The sequence below is a fragment of the Phyllobates terribilis genome, unplaced genomic scaffold, assembly GCF_046119375.1.
Source record: "Phyllobates terribilis strain yellow unplaced genomic scaffold, ASM4611937v1 Scaffold_5__5_contigs__length_657084704, whole genome shotgun sequence".
Lineage (NCBI taxonomy): Eukaryota > Metazoa > Chordata > Amphibia > Anura > Dendrobatidae > Phyllobates > Phyllobates terribilis.
Genome location: NW_027362765.1, coordinates 171147524 through 171164782, shown reverse-complemented (window position 1 = coordinate 171164782; position 17259 = coordinate 171147524). Strand labels below are relative to the sequence as shown.

The 17259-nt window shown below is 44.2% G+C and overlaps 1 protein-coding gene across 1 annotated transcript in view; it reads right to left on the bottom strand.

Moving 5' to 3' along the window:
• Window positions 1–14536, bottom strand: part of STAC2 (SH3 and cysteine rich domain 2) — a 92855-nt gene extending 78319 nt beyond the window's left edge. The window contains exon 1 of the mRNA XM_073683421.1: window positions 14404–14536. Coding sequence (XP_073539522.1) covers window positions 14404–14493 — 90 coding nt within the window. The 5' untranslated portion in view covers window positions 14494–14536. The remainder of the gene's footprint in view (window positions 1–14403) is intronic.
• Between the last annotated feature and the right edge of the window lie 2723 nt (window positions 14537–17259).

Genomic DNA, 17259 nt, shown 5'->3' with positions numbered 1-17259 from the left:
ATAGGATGTACTGGAAAAATAAGTCCAATCCTTGAAGGACGCACCTCACTTCTTACAAAACTTGAAGTTGTGTGATGTAATTTTGGCTGTACAAGCCAAAATATACATATTTTATAGCTGAACAGTTAAATACACAATGTACAAAACTTATGTCTGATTTCTATAGTTTTACCCTGTAATAAGTGGTGATGCCTGTCAATGGAGGATACCTTAATTCTCCATAGACCTTTATACTGTGCACATAACAAGCTGGTCCAAATTGGTTGAGTTATCACTGAGGCAGCAAGTATCCACAGTTCATGGCCAACTTTATATATGTTTCCTCCTTGAGTAAAGCACTGCTTTTATATAGACCTGTAAGGCTACATTTTCCCTTTCGTTCTGAATATTTAATCTGCATTCCAGCATGAGCTACTGAATTTGTTCAGTGGCTCATTGTAAAACCATTAATTCCTGTCCATAAAAGTGTTCTGGTCGTGGACTTCTACAACCTCGGCAAGTTAAATCACTTTCTATCACTTTCTGCCACTATGATGACACTGGAGCTGTTATAACATTACTTCTAGGAAAGCATAAAAAGAGACCATATGACAACATACTGAGCGCTTATGGGTCAGTAATACAGACCCACAAGGACTTCATGTGCCATTAAACAGGGTCCATATATGCGGATTAGCCAACAAATTGATTGTTAAAGGTGTTTTTCAAGACACAGACTCTGTTAACATTACATTCAGTGCTAATGTTTGGCATATCTGCTGGTAAAAACTCCAAGCATATACTCCACATGCATCCATAAGGCTCTATTTACTAAGTAATACTTCTATATAATACAGTCATACAGTTATCAAATGACAAATATTACTATATTGTTAATGAATAATGAGCAAAATGCAAGGGCAAAATAATGCCATCACACCATGACCGTATATCAGTATCATATAGTGTCTTAATATTACCACCATCCTGTTACTGAACAAAACCCACTATACCAAGACCAATAATACCACATACAAGGGACAAATACCACCAGACTATCACCACATATTACAGAATAATACCATCATACTAATCATTAAAAAACACTGTATTAAGACCAAAATTACCCTAATACAGTGACCATTTAGTGTTAGATTGCAGTTGTACACAGGAGCTCTGTAAACGGTGTGATAGGGTCAGGGTCGGTCTGGGCTGGCGGGATACCGGGAATTTTCCTGGTGGACCCCGCCCCCTGCTGCAGAGAAGAGGGGGGAGAAGAGAACAAAAAAAATCCTGCGGTTTTAAGGAGCACGGGCCCTTTAAAAGCGCAGGCACAGTGTATGCAGGGACGCGCGCACGCGGCGTTCATTACCTGAACCACCGCGGCGCACGTCCCTGTGAAGCATCTGAAGCTGCGCGTCTCCCTTCGCCGGCCGGCGTATGACGTCATCGTCATGCGCCTGCAGTGAAGGAGGCGCGCAACTCAGGAGAAGGAGGACACCGCGCGGGAGCGCAGGAAGGTAAGAGGTGTGTGTGTAATGGTCTGGGCCCCTGGCTGGACACACAAGGGGGGGCCCAGCTGGACACACAAGGGGAAGCCCAGCTGGACACACAAGGGGGGGCCCAGATGGACAGACACACAAGGGGGTAGCCTGGATGGACCCACAAGGGGTTAGCCGACTGGACACAAAAGGGGGGGTCCTGGCTGGACACACAGGGGGGAAACCCTGGCTGGACACACAAGGGGGGCCCAGCTGGACACAAAAGGGGGGAACCCTGGCTGGACACACAAGGGGGGAGCCCTGGCTGGACACACAAGGGGGGAACCCTGGCTGGACACCCAAGGGAGGGGCCTTGGCTGGACACCCAAGGGGGGGCCTTGGCTGGACACCCAAGGGGGGGCCCTGGATGGACACACAAGGGGGCGACCCTGGCTGGACACACAAGGGGGGGCCCTGGCTGGACACACAAGGGGGGCCCTGGCTGGACACAAGGGGGGGGCCCTGGCTGGACACACAAGGGGGGGCCCTGGCTGGATACACAAGGGGGGGCCCTGGATGGACACACAAGGGGGGGCCTGGATGGACACACAAGGGGGGACCCTGGCTGGACCCAGGCAAAGGGGGGTGGGCAGGATGCGTATATGGGGGGCAGGTTGGACACATGGAGGCCAGGATGGATATATAGGGGGCAGGCTGGACACATGGAGGCCAGGATGGATATATGGGAGGGGGCAGGCTGGAAACATGGAGGCCAGGATGGATCTATGGGGGGGCAGGCTGAATACATGGAGGCCAGGATGGATATATGGGGGGGGCAGGTTGAACACATGGAGGCCAGGATGGATATATGGGGGGGGACAGGCTGGACACATGGCGGGCTAGGATGGATATGTGGAGGGGCAGGCTCAATACACGTGGGCTAACATAAATATATGGAGGGGCACGCTGGATATATGGGGGGTGTCAGGATGGATATATGCAGGGGGTAAGGGCAGGATGGATATATGAGGAGCCAGGCTGGATATGTAAGGGGGAGCAGGCTGGACACATGGAGGCCAGGATGGATATATGGGGAGGCAGGATGGACATATGGGGGGGTGTCAGGATGGATATATGCAGAGGGGAAGGGCAGGATGGATATATAGGGGGCAGGCTGGACACAAGGAGGCAAGGATGGATATGGGGGGCAGGATGGCCACATGGGGGGCTAAGATGGGTATATGGGAGGGGGCAGGCTCGATACACGTGTGCTAGGATAAATATATAGAGGGGTCACACTGGACAAATGGGGGCCAGAAGGGATATATGCAGGGGGGTGTCAGGATGGATACGTGGAGTCCAGGATGGATATATGGGGGGGCAGGCTGGAAACATGGAAGCAATGATGGATATGTGGGGGGGGCAGGCTGGCCACATGGGGGACTAGGATGGATATATGCGGGGGGCAGGCTCGATACATGTGGGCTAGGATAAATATATGGAGAGGCCACCCTGGACATATGGGGGCCAGAAGGGACATATGGGGGTGCCTGGCTGGACAAGGGACTTAATTACTGTTTGGGGGCCAGATTGAGGAACATACTTTATTAGTTTATGGTGGCCATTGGGGAACATTATTACTTTAGATTCCAATTATTATTATTACATTATTACTTCTGTAATATAATTTACTTTTTAGGAAACTGTTTTCCATGGGATGGGACAAAAGAGGAGTCCTGTTACTGTGCAGGATGGCACTATGTTGCTTTTTTTATTCAACTGGTATAGTGTAGAAGTCAGGGGGGAAAAGTGGGAATATTCTCTAGAAGAGATCAGTTATTGGTAACTGTGTGTTATTTTCTGCAGAGACGATTCCTGGCTGGAAGAAGTGACGGCGGTCTGTGCCTGATGAAGAAGAAAAGCGAAGATGAAGGACTTCACCTAGAGACGTCACTGGTGAGTCAGTGTATTACATGTACACTTACTTTACACACGTGGTCAAAATTGTTGGTACCCCTTGTTTCATGAAAGAAAAACCCACAATGGTCACACAAATAACTTGAATCTGATAAATTACACATTTTTGAAAATGAACAAATGAAAGTCAGACATTGCTTTTCTGCTTCCACAGAATTTAAAAACAAATTAACCTCATGAAATAGGCCTGGACAGAAATTATGGTACCCCTGAAAATAATGTGAAAAAAGGGACATGTTAAATCAAGTTGTGTCCACTAATTAGCATCACAGGTGTCTACAATGTTGTAATCAGTCAGTGGGCCTGTATATAGGGCTACAGATACTCACTGTGAGGTTTGGTGACATGGTGTGTACCACACTCAACATGGACCAGAGGGAGCAAAGGAAAGAGTTGTCTCAGGAGATTAGAAAGAAAATTATAGACAACCATGCTAAAGGTAAAGGTTATAAGACAGAAATGATGGTTCTTCTTAACTTAATATTTTGTTGAACAACCTTTTGAGGCAATCACTGCAATCAAACGATTCCTGTAACTGTCAATGAGACTTCTGCACCTCTCAACAGGTATTTTGGCCGACTCCTCATGAGCAAACTGCTCCAGTTGTCTCGTGTTTGAAGGTTGCCTTTTCCAGACGGCATGTTTCAGCTATTTCCAAAGATGCTCAATAGGATTTAGGTCAGGGCTCATAGAAGGCCACTTCAGAATAGTCCAATGTTTTCCTCTTAGCCATTCTTGGGTCATTATCCTGTTGCAAGACCCATGACCTGCGACTGAGACCAAGCTTTCTGACACTGGGCAGCACATTTCTCTCTAGAATCCCTTGTTGGTCTTGAGATTTCATTGTACCCTGCACAGATTCAAGACACCTTGTGCCAGATGCAGCCCCAGAACATAACAGCCTCCCCCATGTTTCACAGTAAGGACAGTGTTCTTTTCTTGATATGCTTCATTTTTCCGTCTGTGAACATAGAGCTGATGTGCCTTGCCAAAAACTTCCATTTTTGTCTCATCTGTCCATAGTACATTCTCCCAGAAGCTTTGTGGCTTGTCAACATGTAGTTTGGCAAATTCCAGTCTGGCTTTTTTATTATTTTTTTTTTCAACAATGGTGTTCTCCTTGGTCGTCTCCTATGAAGTCCACTTTGGATCAAACAACGATGGATAGTACGATCTGACACTGATGTTCCTTGAGCTTGAAGTTCACCTTTAATCTCTTTAGAAGTTTTCCTGGACTCTTCTGTTACCATTCATATTATCCATCTCTTTGATTTGTCATCAATTTTCCTCCTGTGGCCACGTCCAGGGAGGTTGGCTACAGTCCCATGGATCTTAAGTTTCTGAATAATATGTGACACTGTAGTCACAGGAACATCAAGCTGCTTGGAGATGGTCTTATAACCTTTACCTTTAACATGCTTTTCTATAATTTTCTTTCTAATCTCCTGAGACAACTCTTTCCTTTGCTTCCTCTGGTCCATGTTGAGTGTGGTACACAGCATGTCACCAAACCTCACAGTGAGTATCTGTAGCCCTATATACAGGCTTACTGACTGATTACAAGATTGTAGACACCTGTGATGCTAATTAGTGGACACAACTTGATTTAACATGTCCCTTTTATCACATTATTTTCAGGGGTACCATAATTTCTTTCCAGGCCTATTTCATGAGTTTAATTTTTTTTTAAATTCTGTGGAAGCAGAAAAGCAATGTCTGACTTTCATTTCTTCATTTTCATAGATTTTTAATTTATTATTACTTTTGTCAGATTCAAGTTATTTCTGTGACCATTGTGGGTTTTTCTTTCATTAAACGAGGGGTACCAACAATTCTAACCACGTGTGTATATAGTATATACAGAGCTCCTGTGTATGTCACTGGTGATCACTGTATTACGTATACACTATAAACAGAGCTTCTGTGTATAATGTCACTGGTGACCACTGTATTACCTGTACACTATATACAGAGCTGCTGTTTATAATGTCACTGGTGATCACTGTGTTACCTGTACACTGACACAATATACAGAGCTCCTGTGTATAATATCACTGGTGATCACTGTATTACCTGTACACTGACACTATATACAGAGCTCCTGTGTATAATGTCGCTGGTGGTAATAACAGGGTTGTTAGTATTGTGGTTTGTATTCATGATCAGTATTGTAGTATTTGGTCCCTTTGGGGTGGTAATATGTGGTCTGGTCATGGTGTGCCCATATTTGTTCCTTGTATGTGGTATTATTCGGTCACTATGTGGTGGTAATATGTGATCTAGTCATGGTGTGGCGATATTTGTCCCATTTGTATGTGGTATTATTGGTGCTGATATAGTGAACTGTGTTGTGTATGGCGGTCATTTTGTTCTTGCTGATATTAACTAGGAAAAGATTTTTTTCCATTAGGCCACAGCCCCACCATTAGTATTTGGTTAGTATTTTTTCTCAGGAGTCGCTGCCAAATCAAGTAGTGGGTGATAAATGCAGAATTGGTGACTTGTTTCTATTCTACCTTTTCTCTGATTGTTCCTCACCTGGTTTTGGCTCCCACTCCTGAAAAAAAAATACTGACCGGATACTGACAATATACTGATAGTGGGGCCGTGGCTTTAGAGATTAAATACTTGGACCAGAGCAGCAGAGATGCACTTACAGGGGTTCTCCGGTGAAAACAAGTAATCACCTCTGCACAGGATCAGTGATAATATTGATTGGTGGGGGTCTGACTGCTGGGACACAATTGGCAGAATGTGGAGCTTTTCTCCCCATTAGACTGGAGCGGCATGTGAGATGCGATCATTGATCCATTCATTCCTTCAGTGGCTGTGAGCGCTGCTCTTTTTTGGAAGCCCCCAAGAGAATGAATGGAGCTGCGGTCAGACGTCCCACCTGTCGCTGCATTTTAAAATGTGGATAAGTGTCCTGTCAGGGATAAAACTTCCACATTCTTCCGATAGGTGCTTTATCCAATGTTCGGACCCAAACGATCAATAAGTTATCACCTATCCTGTAGAGCCCATGGATCGGTGATAACTTATTTTAACCAAAGAAGCCCTTTAATGCAAACTACCGTAATTGTACATCCCAGTTAGTGTCGCACAGTAGATGTGCAGGAGCCGCCAGTCAATGCTCCACTATAAGAGGGATAGCGGACAACAGATATTTGCATATGGCTGTAGGTGGGCCCCTAGAGTCAGTTCTCCCTGTGGGCCCCAGACACCCCAGTCCGACCCTGGATAGGGTCACTGGCTATGTATGTGAGGGGAGATATGTGTCACGGAGATTGCTATCTTCCATGATGTGGAACCCAGAAGCTTTTCTCCAGCATTTTAGGAGGTTAATCAGTAATGTTTGGGTTGGGTTTTTTGTGAGAAGGTTTGAGATGGACGGGACACCTACTCACCATATGTCCACCTCAAGGGTGTGGCTGGAGAAGTTAAATCTCCAGCTACTGAGGTTTTTTTTTACCTGTTGTTTGTTTGGAGAACAGGAAGTCTTCTGTGTGAAACATCAGTAGGAGCTGAAGTGTGTTGCAACCTGAGCGGGCGAATCCCGCATGCATATGGACTGTGCTATCATTTATCTTTTGTTTTGCCGAAAAGGTCATGTTTATGTTGTTTTCTGGTTTATGAAAATAATAAACCAGACAAGAACTTTGACCCTAAGTGTTCCTGTGTCTACCTCTGAGAGCAGCTCAGTGAGTCAACCTATTACAACAGTATAAGTGTATACAGTACAGTACAAATCCAGTGACTCTCAGGTGAGGTCTCCAATTGGAAGCACTCATTTTCTGATTCCTATCCATTAAATGTAGATTGCTATGACCTCTTCCAGCGATGACTTTGTGCCCAAATACAGTAATTATCACCTTTTATGCTCCCTTCATTTGTATGATCTCTGTTTGTGCCCCCATACAGTAGGAGCATCTATCTTGGTGCCCCCCATATATTTGTGATATCTTCCTTTGTGACCCCATACATTAATAATATCTCCCACTGTGCCTCCATACATTGATAATCTCCCTTTCTGGCCTCATACACTAATATCATCCTTTGTGGGCACATATATTAATAATGCACCCCATTGTGTCTCCATACATGGATAATGTCCCCTTTTGTGGTCCCCATCCAGTAGTAAAGCCACCCTTTTGCAATGTTAATAATAGCACTCCCATCGAGGTCCTCTTCAAACTGCAATTTAAAAAAAAGTTTCTCATCTGTCCCAAGACGGCAGCTCAGTTTCTTACCTCCATCACCAGACACCATAAAGTGACATACTGGCGCTGCCTGTAACTGGATGCCAAAGTCCTCTGCTGCTGCGGCTCTCTGATAGCCTTTTGCCTTGTATAGTTACCTACATCATAGGGAGTCATGAGCTTTCTGCTCCACAAAAATGATCTACTTTATGGGTGTCCCAGGAAGACCATCCAGTTGAATATAGCACTGGCCACTGGCATGCACCCCTCCTCTACGGGTCTGCAGTTGTTACCCCTGGCATGAAAATGTGATGTGATGTGAACAGTTGTTGTATAGTATAATATTTGATCAGTGGGGATGGGGGATGATCAGTGATGGTTTGACCTTTGTTGTTAAGCAGTATGAAGGATTTTTTGCTACAGTTGTCACAAAATTACGCTTTATCAGTAGCAATGGTAGCTGAGCAATGACGCTCTCCATTATTTATGGGCACTTAGAATCCTGGATGTTCATGAGCTGCCACCCTGCCCATCCGATGCAGAGTGACAGCTTTTTAACCATTCTCAGTATAGGGAGAAAGCAATCAATAAAGGGCAAAAGGGCAGCTCATGAATATCTAGGACTCAATACTGGGCTCAATAGGCTGTGATGGTCTAAAAATCTACGTCAAGATGACCATTGTCGGGGTTGTAGTGATTTGGGGAGCTGTAAATAATTATCCGTTGAATAGGCTTCATATTGTGGTTTATGTTCATCAATGTGATCTATAATAGCTGTATTTGCAGGGTCTCTGACTGTAGCTTGCTGTGCCCTCTGTATTGTACATAGCTGTGTGAAACAAGGGCCTTTATGCTATGATCCAAGCAAAACAATAGATTTTGGTGATCTATGTAGACAATAGTCCCGAGTGATGTGCTGTAGGCCCCGGCTCGTCTTCATGTACACATTGGCAGCGGGAGCCTTCAGCATCTTGCAAGTCAATCCCTCGAGACTCACTAATGATGTCAATAGTGACACAGTTGGGATATAATTTATTACACTAAGGAGACTAATTCTCTAACCAACGATTTCAATCAAAGCCGATTCCAATTATAGTAGAGGATCTCATTAAAATTATTTAATTTAAAATCTTCATATGATTAATGAATTCACAACATTTTACATCAGATTTTTTTAAATAGTAACAACAAGTTCGATGCTTGAAATTATAAAAATAGATATGAAACAGATAGATGTTAGATGGTGTATTGATCTCCATCTACAAATTCTGGAAGCTCCTCTTTCAACTTTGTTTTAAGGGTCAGTGTGGTGCCCGTGTCTATAGCGCCACAAAAATAATGTATGTGTGATATAATTCATATGTATTGCCAGCAATGGTAAGGGAAAAGTTCTCTGCTGTTTTCATTACATACTTACATACACATATTCTTACCCGATCCCTTACTGAAGGGCTGTACACTTTTGCCTAAACCAGGAAATTGTACACTTAGAGAGGGGAGGAGATGCTTTAGTTGTAGTGTGTGTGAGGAAGAAGAAGCAGCATCTGTGCAAGAGAGAGAAGTCTGCTCTCTGCAAGGGAAAGCTGCACAAGGCAGGGTCCAATCCCTAGAGCACAGAGACTTCCAGAGTCTGCTAAACTGTGAACCTGCTTGGTCTTCATATAACGAGCAGTGAAGTGTTTTACCTGGGAGCTCAGCAACCGCATGGAGTCAAAGACACTGCTACAAGAGAAAGTGAGTGTTCTGACAGGATTCATGTTGGGATCACAGATCAAGTAACCGTTTACCTTGGACCCCTGGGGATCAAAGGAATCTTCTACCAGAGGTATAATTAGCAGCTGGAAGGCTACACAACCTCACAGCAGAGAGTCTGAACCCTCACCACGTAGGTCTGTCCAAAACCCTGTATGTGAACTGTATATATATAATCTGGAACTGTTTGTAAAAACTCCAGTAAAAGGTTCAAATTGGTTGTTACCCTGTCTAAAGCTGATTATTTTCTGCTGCGCCATTCCTGCCCCTACTCCCCTGGGAGCCAGCCCTGGTTGGGAAGGGTTAATCATCTGGCACTGCTCATCATCACCTAACTCCCAAGGGCCCTCATCAGTGCCCAGCCATACCAGGCCAAACATCCCAATTGGCATCACAAACCTTTTTATTATTTTATTAACCCCAACAATTGATAAAGACTGGGTGGCGTCCCCGGTCAGACCATACCAGCACTCGGACCACCGGACACAAGTACCGTGACCGCAGCGGCCCGGCCGGGGCTGCACATCAGCAAGAGACCAGAGTTGTGTGTGGAGGGGGCAGAATGCTTATTTCAATAGCTAAGCAAGCTCCCTACTCTGCACAGACAATTCATGGGTAGAGAAGGGGGGTGAATAGCTTTTGATATGAGTATTCAGCCCCCTTCACATTCAGCACTAGTTACGCACCAACAGAAGAAATACTGCTCAGTGTGGACACATATTAGCAGAATCCAGAACTGGAGTTTGTAGCTGAAGACACCATACAGACATGAACTATAACCTAAGGTTTTGTGCACTGGTCTTGCTTCGGGTGTTATACATCTGTTCCAGATTCGTGCTTTGTTTCCCTCACCCTGGTCCGCTAAACTTTGTGGTGCTCCACGTTTGGCTTTGCAGATGGTACGACGTGCTCCACATGAGCATCAGCCCAGGCCTATATAAGGCTCACTGAGACACACCCATGTGTCTTGGTATTGCATTAAGACTTTTGATGTGCTGGACCTTGATTTACTACACACCTTCTCCTGTACTCTGCCTTCCTGTGGTTTCCTGACATCCGCTTGCCTGCGGTTTCATGACCTTCTCCGCTTGCCTACCTTTCCTGATGTCTGCCTGTCTGCGGTTTCCTGACGTCCTCCACCTGCCTGCGGCTTCCTGACTTCCTCCGCCTGCCTGCGGCTTCCTGACGTCCTCCGCCTGCCTGCGGTTTCCTGACGTCCTCCGCCTGCGTGTGGTTTCCTGACGTCCTCCGCCTGCCTGCGGTTTCCTGACATCCTCCACCTGCCTGCGGTTTCCTGACATCCTCCACCTGCCTGCGATTTCCTGACATCCATCCTCCTCCCTGCGGTTCCCTAACATTCATCTATTCTGCCTACCTGCCATTCTGTCCCCTGGTTGTCCGTGTCCCACCTAGCTCCTGCACTTTACACCCATGGCCAGTGTGCCCACCCACTGGACCTTGGGTTTGGTGGGTCCACCTCATTTAGTGAGCCTAACACCAGAGCCTTGTGTACATATTAGTAAACAAGAAAAAACAGTGGGTACTCCAGAGTTCTCCAACTATTGGTTGTTGGAACAGGTTATTGGTACCCAAAACCAAGCAGTAGCAAGCACAGTTAGTTTGACAGCAGCCATGGGAGATCAATCCACAAGCATAGCCAGAATATAGATCATATGATAGGAAGAGATGAAGTCCAGTATTCCGATTCCACACTATAAATACTTGTGTTGATTTCAGGAGCATAAATAAAACAGCAATCTTCAGCATTAAAATCCAAAGCGTTTCAAACTTACGGTCTTAAATATGATATATGATTGCCATGATTAAGACTGTAACATCAACACTTGCTTGGAGAACTTGGAGATTACTGTTTTATTTATATTTTTGAAATAGACACAGGTTTTTATGGTGTGGAGTCGGAGTGCCGGACTTGATCTCCATGCTCATGATACCGTGCACCCAAGACGAGGGGGAAAGCTTTACTATGAGAGCGATGAGCTGGCAAGACGTGCTTTACTCCATACTTCATTGAAATAAAAATTGGAATAGCAGTTCCCTAGTACTGTCCTTCATTGAGGTTGGAACAGCCACATGATAGCCCATGTGCAAGAAGGTAAACCTCTCTTATAGGGGTTTCCATTAATTTCTAGATAAATTGCTGCCAAGCTGAATAACAATAATATGATAAGACATACAATTCATAAATACAGATAGAAAATCTGCTGCAAAAAAGCCCCCTGGGACCAAACACAATGGATGAAGATCATTGTGCAGGATGGTGTGAGCAAACAACTTCACTATCTGCTGTGGATTCTCGCTAATACAATATACGGCTCATCGGCAGCACTGTAAGCGCAGAACCAGGCAACTGAAACCAAGTGACATATTTTTTCCTACGTGCCTAGATGTATCCATGTGTGGGTCTGACAGATTTATAAATAGCCTGTGTTTAGCCCATTACACCCAGCTGCACGGATATTTATATGCATCCACGAGCATGTAGACATGTAAATACCCTTTACCAACATGCAGCCGCACGCCCGCACACAGCGCATACATACATACATACATGCATGCTCGGCTCAGCATCACTTTCTCCCGTGCCCAAGATAGAAGGTTTATTTCCAGAAACTATTGAAAGGAGGAAGTTAATAGAAGCAGAGTGGGGATGGCTGACGGCGGCATTTTCTAGCGAGCGTTCACTGCAAATAATTGCCATTTACTGTGGTTCTTGCAGATCACATTTTGTGCACTTGTAATAGTTCAGTTGTTTGTGAAATGTAAGCAGACAAGTCCAATTTTTTTTTTGTGGAGGCGGAGGGTTCAGTTACAATCGAATCTGGCAATCCCTGGTGCCAAAATATCTAGGGCATGTGCTCCTAGTGGCCAGTACTAAAAATGCCACCCAAAATTTCACTGAAAATAGCCTTCTTTTCATGTAAGTGGTACTTTGGAGAATAAAATGACTTATTAAATAATAAGAAGGGAACCTAATGGGCTATTGGGATCTTTATTGAAAGCTCGGTCCACGTTGAAATCAGTTTTTGTGTTCTGCACACTAATATAAGGAGGATCACATTAAACATCATCCTTTTCAGACTGATACAAAGATGATGAATGTTCAATGGGCTTACAAAAATAGAAATCCGTGACTGCTTTCTTCCTAAGACAGCGCCACACCTGTCTAGTGGTTGTATTTGGTATTGCAGCTAAAAAAGATAATGGGGAAAAAAAAGAAGCCTTATTTATCAATACCAGGTCACAATAGTAATGTATTGTAGGATGCAACAAACCTACCTGCAAAGAGCATATAGTGTTGCATCATTAAAGGGATAACGCTACTTACCTGAAAAGTTATGGTTAATCTAAAAGTAAATAGTGTTAGAAAGGTGCCCGGACGCTTTCCTGAAAGTGCGGCTCCCTGGAGAAAATAAACTTTATTCCTCCTAGGAGCCGCTGGCTGTCAGTCACAGAGGAATGCCAGCTCGACTACAGCCACTGCTCACAGCACTATGTGCAGTCGCTGTAAGTACGTCCCACTAATTTGACTGACCGTTGGCTTTACATTGCATAAGTACAGAGCCGGCTGTCAGTCATTGTGCTGGGGCTTGCTTACAGCCACTGCTCATAGTGCTGTAGCGGTGACTGTAGCCACGGCAGCATGCCTGTATGACTGAAAGCTGGTGGCTCCAGTGCAGAATAAAATTAATTTTCAGACACACTTTTACTACAGCAGTCTGGCACCTGCCTAACGCTATTAACCTGCAGATTACCCTTTCATGCAACGGGGCAGGTTTCCTTTAAAGTGAATTACGCTGAGTTGTAATACCACATACAACCTGTAAACAGATGTGGCGCTATTTTTAGAAGACAACAGACATGCTTTACTAATCCTGTATAACCCTTTCTCAATCATATCCTGATCACAATCTCCCAAATGCATTACATCTTCACACTTGTTGTAGGGCATAAGGGTGAAATATCTAATATTACTGCAGAGTATGTACCCGTTATGAGATGTCTATTGAATATGAATGGTGATCTGAACATGGAGGTGGATCCTTCTCATTTCTTCCATATAAGAGGATGATGAATAATCTTATTGGCAGGATCTGCATTGTGATTCTACACATGTTTTCTGTGATTCATAGACTGAACCTAAGTATGATTTCTTCATGATTCACTAACTGAATGATATTCTTTATGACTTGTACAGTACACTACATAGTCATCATTTAAATAATAAAACAAGCGTGAAGATTATTTAGGATTGATACCAGATTAAACATGGGTGCCATTATAATTCTGTAAATGTGACTTCTCACGCCATGCCAAGTGTTCCTGGATTGTCTGTATAGATTGGCACTCAGGCTCTTGAGCTTGAGATAACAGCTTTGTCTGTAGCTAAGAATGTCCCAAGCTGCACGGCCTGTGTCTGACTGGTGATGGTTCAGGAGGGGACAAGAAATGCCATGTGGAATGAGTACAAGAGAGGAAAGACTTATATAATCATCCAATAATGGATGTGAAGAAGCGTCTACAAACTCTGAGATTGAAATGTACAAATGCTTTTCTTCTATGCTGTTAGCATTGTCAACCTTAAAAATCATCTGGGGACAACCACTCCCATTATTTTACAGACATGGTCTCTCAAAATAAGAAATTTAATTAAGTAATCATGCATACATTTAAAAAAAACTTGCTAAAGAAAGAAAAAATACATTGTTGCAGATTAGAGCTTAACTCAACTTTACTCACAAGGAGGCAATGAGTTTGATGGTTACTGTGTCATTCAACAGATAAAAGGTTGACTTTAACAAAGGTAGACAATTTGGTATAAACAATGGTTGGCTGACACATGTCACAATCCACTGGCTTTTCCAACACCTTACTAAAACTTGGAATTGTCTGCTGGCAGTCTGTTCAGCAGGTCCTCCTCCAATTTCATTCAGTCTTTGTGTCACTTGGTGCAATCCTGCACACACAGTGCTTTTCCCAGTCCCTCTTTTGATTACCTTTCTAAGCAGCAATGTCCTCCAGCAGCATGTCTTGCACACTTTTGAAGCCTTTTCTTTCATACTCAGTCTTCTAGCTATATCTGGCATGGCTCTCCTTTTCTGACTCAGGCATCAGCTTTCAAACTCCTCTGATGTGTCAACTTCTCATCCTTCTTGGGCAGCAAGCTCCTTGCCCATCTGGTAAATATGCTCTTCACTGTCAGGAATAAGCCTCAGCTTCTCAGTTGACAATCCTTACCTCTTTTATTGTCAATTCTCTTATACAGGTGAGCTGGTTTCCTTCGCCTGGGACAAACTACACCAACTACAGCTAAGTTTGGGGCTCTTTTTAGGTTCCTCTGTGACCCTCATTAAGCTCTGGACACCTTTGTGGAGAGTGCTACTCACCCCCACTTCGTAGCTAGCTATGGTGCAAGTGTGGTGTTTCTCTTCTGTTACATTCTGTCTGTTACACTTGCTTATGGGAGTGTACTGATAGGGAATCTAGATTGTGAGCCCCGATGGGGACAGCGATGATAATGTAAGTAAATCGCTGCGGAATATGTTAGCGCTATATAAAAATAAAGATTATTATTATTATTATTAAGGTGCCCAGGCCGGTAGCCATGGGTGAGCTGCTGCTTCTCCACACCCTGACAACCCACAAACAAATAGTGTCCCAATCCATCAATGTTGTGCTGTGCTAAATGCAGTGTATTCAATTTCAGTCCAGAGACCTCCAATGCACCAACATCCTTTGCTCCATGATTAGCTGCACACACATCAGGGGACACCCGGTTCCTTATAACAAATTCAACTTTACTGGACAGACAGTTCACATACAACAGTCTTTAACATGCAGTTTCGGGCACAGCACCCTCCAGTTCCAGTTTCATCAATACAGTACATTCAAGCCTCTACTTACGTTCAGCTCAACTTACTCGTACGCTTGATCCTCCTGTCAGCCCCAGGGATTTCCCAGTCCGGCCCCACAGTACTCCCGATATCCGCTACATTTCCCTCACTTGGTTCCCTGTCCAGCTTCCTCTGTAAGGAAGGGATTAATGAACACTCCTCAGGACCTAGTTTGTGCTGTAGGCCCCGAACATTACAGGAAGGTGCATAGGAAATTTGGTACGACTTCATGTTGCCAGAACGATATATACTTCATGTGCCTCCAGCCCATTGCAGCTTGAACTTGAACTTCACACGAACCTCTCACTAACTCAGACTGACTAAACCAGAAAATAATTCCCCTTATTGCTTTACCTAGGCCCCTCCCATGCTGAGCTGGTCCCTCCATTATACCATAAACCACAATGAAACTTCATGTAACAGTACACACTTTACAATTGTTGTCTTCAGGGGCAGGTACACGAGAGTCTCTTTCACACCCTTACAGGAGCATAACAACTTTTAGGCTATGTGCCCACGATGAGAAAATAGCAGCATTTTGGACGCAGCATATTTTTCGCTGAGTTCTAAGCGCTGCGCTCTAATCACGCAGGTAAATCCGCATGTGTTGATTTGAACCATGCGGATTTACCGCATCTAATGAATGTCTGTGGGTGAAACTACACAGTGGAGACTAGCGTTTCTGCTGCAGATAATTGACATGTTGCGGTTCCTAAAACCACACCGCTGGTAAGTTTACGCAACACCAAATAGAAGGCCAGTGGCCATGGGATTTCTATAAATCCCATCCACTGTGCTTGTAATATAGAATGCAGCGTTTTGGACGCAGCGCAGGTGAACTGCATCCAAAACTCTTCGCTTCCTGATGGTGGGCACATACCCTAAAGCTCTATGATTCACAACCAGGGGCATGGACACTGACCCCCACCGCCTGACCACTACAACCCCCTTACAGAATATGTGTCCTTAAACGATGCTGGGCCTGGGATATAATTGGCAACATTAGTTATTCTTTGTCACTTGATTGCATTACAGCAATAATATAGAAATAATATAGAAAAAAGTTGAGCTCTGTACCAGCATTTTAAGAGCATTTTAAGAGACCAGCCAGTGATAGTTATGCGGCTGCCTGTAATATGGGTGTTAAATGTGATATGTGCCAAGGTGAACTCCCAATTATGTTACATGTAAGTGATAATATATGAGCTGCTTTCCATTTTAGTTTTAAATAATACATGTTAAGTAAAATTGTGAGTCTTTAAGTCTATGCGAGTGATGTGTGCGCAGGCTGGCTGCAGTCACTGGTCACACGTGGACGCAAAGGCTCCATTCAAGGTAGGGCGAAGTATATAAAGAGGCACTGATCACATCTCTTGGTGATTATGTTAGCGGAGTTCCCTCAGCTGTAGTGCACCTGTCAGTGTGGCATTGCTGATCTGATGATAAACTAGAGGTAAAGGGTCTAGACCACCTTAAAATTCTGACTCGTATGTAGGTAGCATACTATCTTCTAACTTCAAAATGCTTCAACCAGTGATGAACTGAACTGATGCTTCAGAAAAAGACGTATCTAGACTGAGATAAACTGTCTCGCTATTGAAGCTGGGGATTAGAAGTGACAGCTACCACACAAGCATTAAAATATCAAAGTCAAAGCAATGGATAAAAGTCTGATCTGAACACTGTGAACTGCAGCTCTGAAGCCCCCGCCCCTGTTTTACTTTACAATTATACATAGCTATAAAGGCAATAAAAGGAATAAACCTAAGGTCTCTTAAGGCTATGTGCCCACGTAGCAGATTTGATGCAGAGCATTTTAGCCTCTCTCTGGCAGAAAAAAACGCATTCAGATTTACATGCGTTTTTTCTGCCAGAGAGAAGCTTTTTTTCAGCGTTTTTCATGCGTTTTCGCATGCGTTTTTTCAAGCACTTTTTCAAGCGATTTTGAGAATCACTTGG